This window comes from Chelonia mydas, chromosome 8, assembly GCF_015237465.2.
Source record: "Chelonia mydas isolate rCheMyd1 chromosome 8, rCheMyd1.pri.v2, whole genome shotgun sequence".
Lineage (NCBI taxonomy): Eukaryota > Metazoa > Chordata > Testudines > Cheloniidae > Chelonia > Chelonia mydas.
This window is the reverse complement of record NC_057854.1, coordinates 96,263,661-96,276,596: the sequence shown is the minus strand read 5'-3', so window position 1 is coordinate 96,276,596 and position 12,936 is coordinate 96,263,661. Positions and strand designations below refer to the sequence as shown.

Here is a 12,936-nt window from a genome sequence, read left to right as displayed (position 1 = left end):
TGTTACTTTTGCCTTGCAGCTTAACACTTTGTGTACCCAATTCCCAGACTCCCCGAAGCGTCCACCTGTAGTGTCCATCTCCTGATACTGGACACTCACAGTAATGATCAGGTAAGGTGTCCCCAAAGAGAGAGTGTACACACAGCTGGAAGGTTGCAATTCAGGATCAGATCCTTTATAACAACACAACACTGTAATCTATTTATGGTGAAAACAAATATAAGTTCATTAGCAAAGCACAGAGAATCACAGATTCAAGTGCGTATTGAATCAGAATAAAGGAAACAAATGGTTACAAATAAAAACAAAAGTATAACATGCTTTCTAGAGTCTAAAACTTAACATACTATAACCCTTGCCTGAAGCATGTTCTTACCCTCAAAGTCTTTCTGCAGAGCTTGCTTGTTTTTCAGTCAGTCCAGGATCCATCTTAAAAACTTGTTAAACCTTCATAAACAAAGGGTGATGATAAGCAGCGGTGTGTCAAGTAGTGGAGAAGTGTTTGGCTTCAGCCTGTGGATCTCTGCTAACCTATTTAGCACTTTCTTTAATAACCTGGAAGAAAATCACAGGTGGTGGTAAATTTGTGGGGAGGGTTTGAGTACAGAAGTCCAGAGGACAGAGAAATCCTACAAAGGGACTCAGAGAGATAAGGAGCATAGGCAACAAATAATTACAGAAGATCCAGTTTGGAAAAATGCTGACTTTCTCCCCAGTTGTATGGAGTCTGGAACACCCATAACTCAGTGAGAGGAAGAAACTTTGGAGGTGATATTTAGTAGAGGCCTGAAGATGATGATAAAGAACAAATCAGAGATGAGTTACAATGTGATATGGCTGTAAAAGTTGCATTTAGGGGCTGGATACACAAAGGCATGTCGCAGAGCAGGGAGGTTGACTTGTCTGGGTGTATGTATCACTCTCGGTATGCAGCTCTGGTGTGACCACACCTGGGGATCATTGAGGCACTGCTCTCCCAGAAAGCATAAACCTAGATACATATAGCTTGGCTTTAGAGTTGGACATAAATCTATAGATATTCAAAGGGTGAATATTTTTCTCCAGGAGGGAGAGAAATTATTTAGTGTCATAAGAAGGAATAACTCAATAGTGATGGGATCATATTAAGAAAAGCATCCTGACAGTGAAATTTGTTTGGCTGTGGAATAGTCTCCCAATGGAAAGATCCTTTGCGTGGGATACTTAAAACTAGGCTGGACAAAAATGCTAGGATGTGTACTGTAGGAAACAAGCATATATTGACAGGAGATGGCCTGCTGGGTCCTTTCTATGTCTGCCTTTTGTGATTCTTGCAGGTCAGTGCATTCATGTATTCGCAGATGCAACACCTTGCTCAGATCATAGGCTCTCTGTGTTGAGAGAAGAATCTAACAGGCTGTGTGCATTCAGCTGAAACTATAGCCTTCTGTATGAGGTTGCCAGGAGTTTTATTGAGTCCTAAAGGTTGATTGGCATATTGCATAAATATTCTTAACTATTTTGCTAACCTTGACCCAGACTGGCAGAAACCTGGGGGACAAGGAGGGACTGAGGAGGGCAATGTTGTATTGTTCTACTCTCTCTCCTCCCTCTGTAACTCCTACGTCAATGTTGAATGGACTCCATGGTGTGGAAATCCCAGCAGTTGGCATGGGATTTCTTGGTACTGTGACTTCCACAGGAGTGTGATGTAAGGGAGCTGGAGGGGCTGAGGGAACCTGTGATGGACTGAATGGGCACAAGGCTGTCATAGGAGTGTACCCGGTGAGCTAGTGGCTCCATAAAGATCCTCAGATTTTGGGAGCTCAACCTGCTGGTTATTCTGTGAGATGTAAAGCCTGATCCCTCCGCAACTGGTGATGTTTAAGTGGAAACTCCATGATGGGGACCTTGCAGAGTCTGAGATTTCCTACTTCTGATTTCCTGTGTGGGGGCTGACATAGTCTCATATTATATGATTTAATATGAAGCAATTTCCACTCAACATGAACTATAAGAAAAAGAGATGATTAATGATGCCGTGCCTCTGACATAGAAATACGTAGTTTCACACCGTTTTTTCTGATGAGTAAATTTTTCCCCCCTGCAGTTAGGAGACATTGTTAAATGGCTTTAATGCAAGTAATATACTGCCATAAACCTACTGTTAATTAGGTCATGTATCAAATATTGTCCCAACAAACACTATTGTAAATGGTGGCTTCAGTTTTCCAAAATTCTGTTTTAAATATAAGGAATATAGATACAAGGTTTAAACAATGATTTAAGTATCTAAAATAAAGTTAAGCAACAATGAAAAGGGTCTGTTTGTGAGAACATGAAGAAGAAGTGTGTCACAGTTCAAAGTGACTGCATTTGTATTACCTTCCTGTGGTCCACCAAGGGCATCCTCTTAACAACAGTTCCTGGATCCTCGGCTGTCACCTCTCTTGGGCAGCGACCCACATCTCTCTCCCTCCTGACCAGCGGTTTTCCGGGCTGCACAATTCCCTGCCTATACTGTGATATTCCCAGAAAACCAGACTTCCTAAAGTCTGCACTTTACTTTCTCTGTGAAGGCTATGAACAGCATAATTTCACTCAGTTACAAGTTACAATACAGTTTTTTATAAGCAAGCAATTTATTTTTAAGGTGAAAGCATTACCGATAACACACATTAAAAACAATAAAAGACCTTACACATATGCTAATAAACTTATTAGATGCCATCCATTAGCTTTAGGAGGCCATAGTAGGTCAAATCCTTCCAAACATTCTGCAAGAATTGGGGGTCCCCTTTGGACAGAAGGTCCTGTCCGTTTGCCAGATTACAAAGAAGGCCCTATGTCAGCTTAAATTTAGGCTGTTTATTTATAGGTTTTTTTCTTTGTTGGTTTCTGGAGAATTTAATTTGAACTAGTATATGTGAGCCTCCACAAAAGGTGGCACCTCTCTTAGGGGATTGCAACCTGGCTGATTTTGCCTCAATTACTACCCACTGTTTTTAATTCCTGGAGGAGCTGTGGTAGCCCTCTCTTATGGAGTAGATCACAATTATACATAAACCATTCATTTTAAACACTGGACTCTAAAGATACTGCATGGTGTGCAATATGTGTTACATCCCCCCTCACCCCCCGCCCCGAGGTTAGATACAATCCTGGCCACAATAATACATAAACTTGATACAATAAGGTCATTTAAGGATATTGCAGGAAATTGCCATATCTGTCACAGAGAGATTGTATGTTTAAAATATTTTCTTTTGTGTGGGAAATTCAAATTTAAAATATACGTCGCTTCAAGTCTAACTTTAGAGAATTCATATATCTATATCTATATATAGATATCTCTCTCTATATATAATAAATTATTGGACATTCAGATGTTTAATTGGACAATTACGTCCACATTAGTATATTTAAAGTTTTTAAGAAATAAATGTACAGGTCTAAATTATTGTTTAGGTGGTACATGATTTTGTAATTACAGAGCCAATTAAAGATCCTTCTGTAAAATCATGACACTATAAATTGGGCCTGTCAGCACAAATGATTCTCCATAAGCGTACAGAATGAGAATGCATCAACTTAGTTAGGCAGACCATCTAACAATTAGTTAAATCCATGTAAACTTGATTTGCCTATTTTCATGTGGAGTTTGTGCATCTATTTAACTAATCTATGAATAACTTCTGGAGACAAAATGAAATAGTCTGGTAGCGAACTGCCAAAAATAGATCCTTGCCAGTTTTCCTGAGAAGCTGGCATCACTCTTTATCCTATCCTCCATATTCTGTTTAAGCCAAAAATGTGTGGGGGTAGCAGAGGGAGCTTCATGCCAATATTCTTCAATGAGTAAGAAAGGGAACAGCGAAAATAGTACGTTTAGTATATTCCAAAATCCACGGATGCAAAGCAAAGTTTGTTTTTTGTTTTAAATCTACTTTTAGGAACAGGTTCCCGTTCCTGTTTATCACCCAACTCCTAGCCAGACTCGGCTAGCAACACAGCTGACAGAAGAGGAACAAATTAGAATAGCGCAAAGGATAGGCCTTATACAGCACCTGCCTAAAGGAGTCTACGATCCTGGACGAGATGGCTCTGAGAAGAAGATTAGAGAGTAAGTTACACAAATTAGTAGTTTTAAGGTGGTGGTGGTGGTTTATTTTTTGGTTTGTTTGTTTGTTGTTTTTTTTTTTAAATTACATTTCTGCAGGAAAGTGGATTTTGGGAGGAGAAGACTTTTTCTCTTTTTTTGCCTTGTTTTATTCTTCATCTCACTTTCCTTGATAAGCAATGAGATTATATACCCTAGGGTGAAGTAGATGCCAACATACCACTGCAAAAGCAGTCTTCCCCATCCCTACTCAGACCACATTATCCCATTCCTTGAATCCCTCCATTGGTTGCTTCTAACAAACTAAAGCTCCTATTTCTCACTTACCTAATCTTGTCCCCAAAAACATCTGTGTTCCTCTCTGCCCTTATTCCCCACCTCCATGCTGCTCCCAGTCCTTTTGGCCTTACTGATCCTTCTGTCTCCTTTTTTGCATTTCTGACTTCATGCTTTCTACCGTGCTGTACCCCCTCTTCCTAGACAGGGTTTCCTGTCTTCTACCTTAGGTCTCTCCCTTACTCCTTCAAATCCCTTCCTTTCAACCACTTCTTAATACATCTAACCTCCATTCTTCTCCCATCAAGAATAATCACAGCCTCTCTCTCCTGAATTGTTGTCCCATGTTTTGTTTATCTTGTCTTATTGTTTATAAGATTATAAACTCTTCAGGGCACAGACTGTGTCTTAGCTATGCTTGTAAGACATACTGTAAATTTATGGTACCATATAAATATTTTTTAAGAAACAATATATTTATCTTAATAGTTCCATTAGAATGAATGGGAAGTGTCAGGCTGCAATCATTCTCCTGACTTTTGATAGTAATAAGGAGGTTTCTCTTTGCTCTTTTCTGAAGCCTGACTGCCATAAGGAAATGTACAGCTTTTTTTCCAGGCCAAGTAGTGGTTTTAAGGAACGTTGTTTTTCATGCACCACTATCACTGAAGTTTTCCTATGCCTTGTCCCATCCCTCTGATAAGTTAGCTAAAGACAGGTTTGAATAGTCTTCAGTGGTGAATCACTAGGGCTTTGATTTTTGAGCTAAAAGTCTGCTTGCTATAGCAGGTAGTTTCGTTAAGTTTCAAGTACTGAGAGGAAAATGGATGTATTATGGTAGATGTCTCTTCACCTGACTAAGTTACAGTAACTTGATCATTTCTCCAACAAATCAAAGTGGACTTGACCTGGTCTAGTAATCTCATGGAAATACTATGCTACTGCAGAAGGGCCAAAAGTTTAGACTTGAACTTGGTTCTTCACTCCTAGCTTGGTAGAGAATTAGAGTGGCCACTCCTGGCGCTACAGAAAGTATTCTGGTGCCTTGGTGGTTCCCAGCCATTTATACTGGGACATGGAGATTGAGCTTCTGTCCTCCAGGCATAGGGCAAGTCTCAAGAGACTCCTGTTGATTGATTGGAAGAACACCCTGTGAGTCAGGCTCATGTGCTCTGACTGGGCCTAGATAGAACATTGAGTCAATGGCAAAGTAACCGCAGCACAGCTGTCTTGGGCACATCTGATTGCAGCATGCTGGAGTGAGACTGTGCTCCTGATTTCCCTTCCAGATGAAGCAGGCAGACAACAGTCCTTTCATGAGGAGGGAGGTGCTGAGTCAAGAGGGGGGCCTGGCCTAAACATAAAAGTTGCATTGTTTAACGACAGGTGTGATTTTAAAAAACTGATTTAGTTAAACAAGTGCAGTTTTGTGTGGACACTGTTTTAAGAGTGTTTAGTTTAATTTGATTATAATCAGATTCTCACATAATCCCATGATTCCAGGAGCTCTGGCTTTAAAAATAAACGCCAGATAGCACGAGATTCACAATAAAAGCATGGGAGTTGGCAACATGGCCAGCTCATGTCGCTAGAAAGCACCATTCCAGAGCTTTTCTTCCTTGAAAGCTGTGTTCTTCAAAATGGCGACATCTGCCACTGTAAATCAGTCCAAAATTTAAAAAAAAAAAGGAACTGCACCCAGGAGTGTTCATGTCAGAATCTCTCACAGAATCGGTTGAACTGAGCAGCAGCCTTTTCAGTTATGGCACAGAGCACAGCAGTGATTGTGAGTGCCTGAAGGAAATGGCCTGTGGTGGGAGATGGAGACCAGGGGAATTACAGTAGTTGTCGCTTCTTCAATTTTGAGGGCCTTTTTACATTGATCAAACAAGTTAGTGTTTGATAGAGTCACATCATCCTGCTGTGGGCTATAACAGCACAGATCACTGGAAACTGAGCTTGCATTCAGCATCCTCCTAATTTTGTTGGATGGGAGGGGGGTGTCCCTCCGCCCACATGGATAGATTACACAGAGTGAGGAGTTGGGATAAAAAGCATTACTATGCCAGGATGTGCCAGAGGCTAATGTCATCCACATGGCGGCTCTGTGGGATTTTAGGGGCATAGCATCGAGAGCTCTCCCAAGAAAGCTAGTGCTTATATGGGGCTGGGGGAAGTGAGGTAATGGCATAGAAGAATTGCCCCCTTCAGCACTTCTTCCTCCAGTTTGCAAGTTGTTTGTCCCCTCCACATGTGGACTTGGAGGGATGATTTGGCCTACATGTTTTTGTCCCATAGTTTAACTCTGAGAACCTTGGGTTTTTTTAAAGTGAAGTTATGATTAATATTTATAAGTCAACTACTGCAAATAGCTTCGTACCTAGCCATGTCACTTATTCATTTTAAAGTAGAAATAGCTTTGGCTGGCTGGAGAAGTCCACTTTTAAAAAGCATTAAAGAATAGGTAATAATAGAATTGTTTACTTACATAGTGCCATTGTAAGGCACAGTCCTTCCCAAGTAAAGATGACAAGGTCCTACCCTATGGAGTTTAAATTAAATATGTGCAACAGTGGTAGCTGAGGGGGAGGGGCGGAGAGGCAGCCATAAATGGTGAGAGTCAGACAGGTTGTCCCATTAATGAGAGCTGAGGATGCGCAGTACCGTGCAGGAAGTACGCTACCTCGAGCAAGCTCAGACCATAGTGTGGCCATGCACTGCAGGTCACATATGGTGCGTTTTCACATGTTTCTCATTATCTAAGTTTTATTTAAATTATTTTATTTATGGGAGGGGCAGAGGGAACACTGAAGAGTTTAATTCAGCCTTTTACTTTTCAAGGTTAATCTTTATTTTAATTTTTGTTATCATAAATGGTGTTGGGCATAGGATTAAGGAGAATTGTTAGGTTCATTAACATAAAATGTATTCAGATGTTGATGTGATAATAAACTTATCCTGGTGCTTTCCTTCAATAAACAAGTTTCATAGTAGCAAGGGAAGTAATACTGCTGTTTAACTTTCCAAAGCGATGAGTATCTTAACATTTCTCCAACTTCTTTTTCCTCAGATGTGTGATCTGTATGATGGACTTTGTTTACGGGGACCCTATCCGATTTCTGCCATGCATGCACATTTACCACCTGGACTGTATAGATGACTGGTTGATGAGATCCTTTACATGCCCCTCCTGCATGGAGCCAGTTGATGCAGCACTGCTTTCATCATATGAAACTAACTGAGCCAGGGTTTTGCCTCTGACCCGTCAAGGAAACCATCCATTTGAATGGGTTTGATCCTTTGTCATTCAGCCCAAAGAGCCAGGGATTAGGAATTAAGATCATGCACAAAAAGTACATTTCCTAACAATTCCTGAATGGCTGCAGATATTGGAAAAACACGTAATATTTTAGGGAATATAGAAAAAGTAGGAAGTTATTTTATGTAAAGCCTTGACCCAGTGTTTAAAAACATAGTTGTCCTTTAACGCCTGTTCTTACACACATACATAGGAATTGTATAAAGTGCTATAAAAACTGTAAATGTTCAAATTGAGTCTATCAGATTTTCTTAGAAGCAAGATACGGATATTTTTTCCTAAAATAAAGTAACAATTTTTGTTCTGATTCCTTTCACAAGTTCCTGGTATTTGGGTCAAGGCTTTATTAAAAGCTATATTTTATAACACTGGCACAAAGAAATAGTTTTAAGCTTGTTTGCACAGTTCTTTTTTTTTCCATTGGAAATGGAATCCATTGCCTTAGGTCTTTTTAAATAGTGTATTGTTATCGTTGGGCTGGCTCTACGCTTGAAATCCAGTTTATTTATAATCTGTTAAAAGTGCTATATTTTGTTTGCAGGTAGGATTATGCAGAATTCAAAGTGATCTCCTAGCCTGTAAGCAAATGGAGATGCACTGTCCCTTTTCTATAAGTGACAATTCAATGCAAGGATGCAAAACAAATCTGACCGTTAAATTTTGTTTTACCCTTTTCTGTTTGTTTTTCCTTAATTTGCTTCAGTTTTGATCAGACGATGCTTAAATTTAAGTATCAACATTTTTGATGTATCATGTTACAAGTGGACCACTGCTTCAGGACAAGATGAAAGTGGAGCCATGGTGATTAAACTGTTCAGAACCATTTATTTCCCTTCTTACAAAATTCATGTCAGTGTTGATTACTTCTACTTGCTGTACCTCCACGCCCAAATGTCATACACCATAGCAAAAGGGTACTGCATCTCTCCTTCCTCTAGTTCTTCTTAGGTTATTGAAATTAAAAATAAACATACCGTATCTCAGTCTCTGAATGAAATGTATTTGTTAAGTCCCACTGGTGGACATTTCAGATATAAGAACTGTATTTTATGTTTTGCACATAAATGTTAAGTTCATATATGAACACAATTTCATTGTGATCAAGCGAAAAAAATAGTACAGCTAAAGTAGGAGCGATACAAGTGTCTACAATTCTGAAGCAGAAAAGGTACGTGCTTGGTAGAAACAGTCTAGCAAAAATTGTAGCTTTCAATCTTTGTATCCGTTTAGCATGTGTTTATTTTTTTTCTTAAATGTACTCTACTGCAGTGGTCCCCGAAGTGTGAGGCACGTGCCCCTAGGGGGCACAGAGGAACATTCGGGGGTGGCACGGTGGGGGCCTGGGCCAGCCCCCACAGGGGGCAGGGAGGGAGCACAACTCTGCCCCCAGCCCAGCTCCAAGCTCTTCTGCTAAGACAACTGTGTAGTAATGGAGGGGAGGCTCAGACAGATTCCATTACTGGTAAGGGGGCAGGGGCGGAGACAGGAAAAGTTTGGGCACCACTGCTCTACTGTGACTTTTATACACTCTGTGCAAAGCTGATAGACTAAGATTTCTCACTGTAGCAAAATGAGATGCAGTCTGAAGTTAACCATAATGAATAAGGGAACATTCTTGATTGTTCTGTGTATATAGTTTGAGTGCTTGATGTAACAATTTATATTTAAACACACAAGTACTTCGAAAACTCTGTGTACTTATAATATAGAGCAATTATATGTCATTAATGATTTTAAAAGGTTGGTCAGTAGACTGCAGAATCAACATTTGTTGGTTTATTTATTAGCCCTGCAGCTGAAAGCCACACACTGTATTGTAGATGAATTCCATAGGTATTCAAAAGCAGTTCAGAACCATCTACAATACCAGATTCATTGAAATTGTTACGCATTATCTGATTTCCCCCGCCTTCCCTTTTATGAGAGAGACAGACACAGACTGACTTAATTACATGAAGCAAATCTGAGAGGAAAGACCTGAAGTTGTGCAATGTTCTCGGTGGCAAATCATTGTTCCTTTTTCTTATCAGTGTGTGTGTGGTAGTGGTGTTGTAACATCATAATGTCCATGTTTGTCAAGTATTCTAGTCAGATTTTTCCTTTTGCCTTGATTTTTAAAATTGGCAGATGAATAATTTTTAAATATCTTTTTCAGGTTGGTATTAGTCTGTCTATTATAAGATGATGTGTTTATGAAAAATTTGGCAGGAGCATTGAAATGACTGTTTATCAAGCTGAATGGTTTTCCAGGCACTTTGTATTGTTGAACTTTTAATACTGATGTACAGTGTTAAGAGAAACAAACGTATGCTTTCATTAAATTACTTGTTAAATAAAATTATAACAGAAGGTGTAAAGGGCTAGAGTTAGAACTGATTACACAAGAACATTCCAAAAACAAATTTTAATTTAAAATGTGTAAATATAATGAATACATGAATTGCTTTTAAACCTCTAGGTGCAATGCTGTTGTATAATAGACTTGCATTTCCGTAACTAAAGATCCTTAATTCATATACCCAAAATGAATATAAGTAATTTACTTAAGCCCAGGAAAAAATAGTTTCAAGAGAACTGTGTAGACTGAGATTGTAGATCACTTGGATTCTAGCCCCAGGTCAGAAATTACTTCCTTTGTGACTAATTCCCCCATCTGTAAAATTAGGATAATACTTGCTTCCTACTTTGCAGGGGTGTTCTGAATTAATTATTGACACCTCAAATTCAAACACGTTAGACAACTTGATTGCAACACAGTTGTTTCCTAACCTGCTTACAACTGCAGATCCATTTGTGGTGTAGCATAGATCTTACCAGTCTAGATCAGTTTTGTAATTCTGATATGGCCACCTCTTTTAACCTGTTTCCCTGCTGTGGTTGTATTTTTAGGGTAGACAGGCCCTTAGTATTTATTATAATGCTTTTCATCTTCAAAGCACTTTACACACATTAAACTAAGTATAATTAAGCATGATTTTTAAATCCTTTAAAAATCTTTACCTGAAAAACTGTACTAGTAAAATACTGAACTTGTAAAAGCAGTTCACCACTAAAGGAACTTTGGATAAAAATAGTCTTTATTGTTTTAAAGCGTCCCTTAACAATTATACTATATAATACATGTGATTCACTATGATACCGTAAATGCTTTACAAAACTTAATTGCACTAACATTTTATAAAATATTGGGTGCTCAATTCCATAGTTGCTATAGATAAATAACAAACACACTATTAGAAATGTTGAGTGTTATTGGTGGTATTGTTTTAATCCTTTCACCTATAAAGCCAGCTCCCTTAGTACTGTTAGCACAGCTATGTAGGCCTCTGAGGGAAGAGAAATTAGGTAATTCTAAATGTTAAATTTTTTTAATACATACAGTTATGATTTTAAGGTACCAATATCTTTCAACCTTTCTGGATTAGGAGCAGCTGTCCCTTTGGAAAGATGACAAGCTCCTTTTCTAGTGATGTAAAGCACAAATTTCTAGCCCAAGGGATTACGAGATATCAGACCTTAAACTTGTCAGTGATGGTTTCTTTCTTTTTTTAATGGCAGATGTTTGAAACGGCTGAGAGGCTTTGAATGTTACATTAAGTCCTGGTGAAGATGGAGTAGTGGACAGAGTGCAGGTTAGGTGATAAACTGTATTTAACATGCACTTTTGATCACATGGCTATCACTAATACGTGCATACAACCGTATGTGTGCATTAGATTCATTCCTTGAAGAGATTTCTCTTCAACAAGCAGTTGAATGTCAGAGAAAGCTAACACATGAGAATGTTTCTTATAAAATCTATAACTGTTAAGACATCCATAGAACAGTCCTGGATTTAATAGCCAGAATAAATATTTGTTTTAAAAGATTAAATTCCTTTTACACAGAATTTTAGTTTTGGGGGGAAATTGTGGATATGGTTGTGTGCTAATCATTCTTAACAAGCTGTCCGCTGTTAAATCCTATTCCAGGATCAGAAAGTGGGGCCTTTGACTTTCTGCAGATGAAATGCTTAGTTTATGCTTTTTGATAAAGGGATTAATGTAAACATTTTCTTTTAAAGTATACTTTTGATTTATGTAGAAGAAATAGCTGGATTTGCACACTGCCAGCAAATTTCTGATGACTTCAACTTTGCATACAGGCTTAGAGCGGACAAGCATAAGCCACAGAGAAAAACCATAGAAATTTAGAAAATACATTGCTTCATTATCTGCAAATATAGGAGATGGATGATAACTTTAAAGATAATTGTTATATCAGGCAATCCTGTTATACTGGGAAGGCGCTTAATTACATTAAAATGGTTTATTATGATTTCTGGTTTAGAAGGAAGTTCAAAATTATAAATCATTAAGACAGTGCAAGTTTAATAGATCCATACTGCGAAGGAGCCAGGATCCCCTTTGGGAAAAGACACGGATGGCTCTAGCTTCCTGTGGATCCCAGCAATCCACCAGATGTGGGGATATGTCCTGTAGCCTTTGATTGAAAATCCCAACTTGTGGGAGGAGCTCCACAAAGCAATCCTAGCTTTGCTCATCCAGAGACAATTTGTGTGGGTTTTTCCTATGGGAGAGGAGGATCTTTGCCATGTGCAGTTGCTATTTTAAATGTATGGTTTCCTTTCTGAATTGTTCAACTTACAGCCTGGATGTTTGAGCTGAGAGTGGGGAGACCTGAGTACTTTTGATTCCCTCTTGATCACACAAGCCAATGGTCAAGTCCCTTATGCTTTTTGCATTTCCTTTTTATCCAGTCCATGAAATGGTGTTGGCTCAGAAATGCAAAATGTATGAGTGTATGTATCCACACACATTTTTATAGTGCCAAAATCTAACCACCTGAACACTTCAGGTTTGCTACACAACAGCGAAAGTCCTCTCACTACAAATAAGAAATGATAAGCTAAAATGCATAGGTCTGTAGCTTCAACACCTTGCTTTTGCAGAAGTTTAATAGATATTTAGCAATCATTCTAGGCAGTAATATCTCAGTCAACACTGTGGTGTTTGAAATAGAACTTTCACAATATGCTCAGTCTCATCTTCTCTACAGAAGGATACTGGCAACATCCCTCAGGGTTTTTCCACTGTTTCCAGTAGTTTTGTCATATTCCAAACTTATCTCTGAAGTTGTGAAGAGACAAAGATACAGTGTAACTGTGTGGTTGCTCTGTTTCCCTGTTTCTCTGTAATTAAAAAAAGCAGGTCTTATGGAGTTGGAGGAAAAAGTCAATTTT

The 12,936-nt window shown here is 38.8% G+C and overlaps 1 protein-coding gene across 1 annotated transcript in view; it reads left to right on the top strand.

Moving 5' to 3' along the window:
* RNF11 (ring finger protein 11) overlaps window positions 1–8,677 on the top strand; it is a 38,572-nt gene extending 29,895 nt beyond the window's left edge. The window contains exons 2-3 of the mRNA XM_007062160.4: window positions 3,933–4,102; window positions 7,446–8,677. Of these exons, the coding sequence (XP_007062222.1) occupies window positions 3,933–4,102; window positions 7,446–7,617 (342 nt within the window). The 3' untranslated portion in view covers window positions 7,618–8,677. The remainder of the gene's footprint in view (window positions 1–3,932; window positions 4,103–7,445) is intronic.
* Window positions 8,678–12,936: the final 4,259 nt, after the last annotated feature.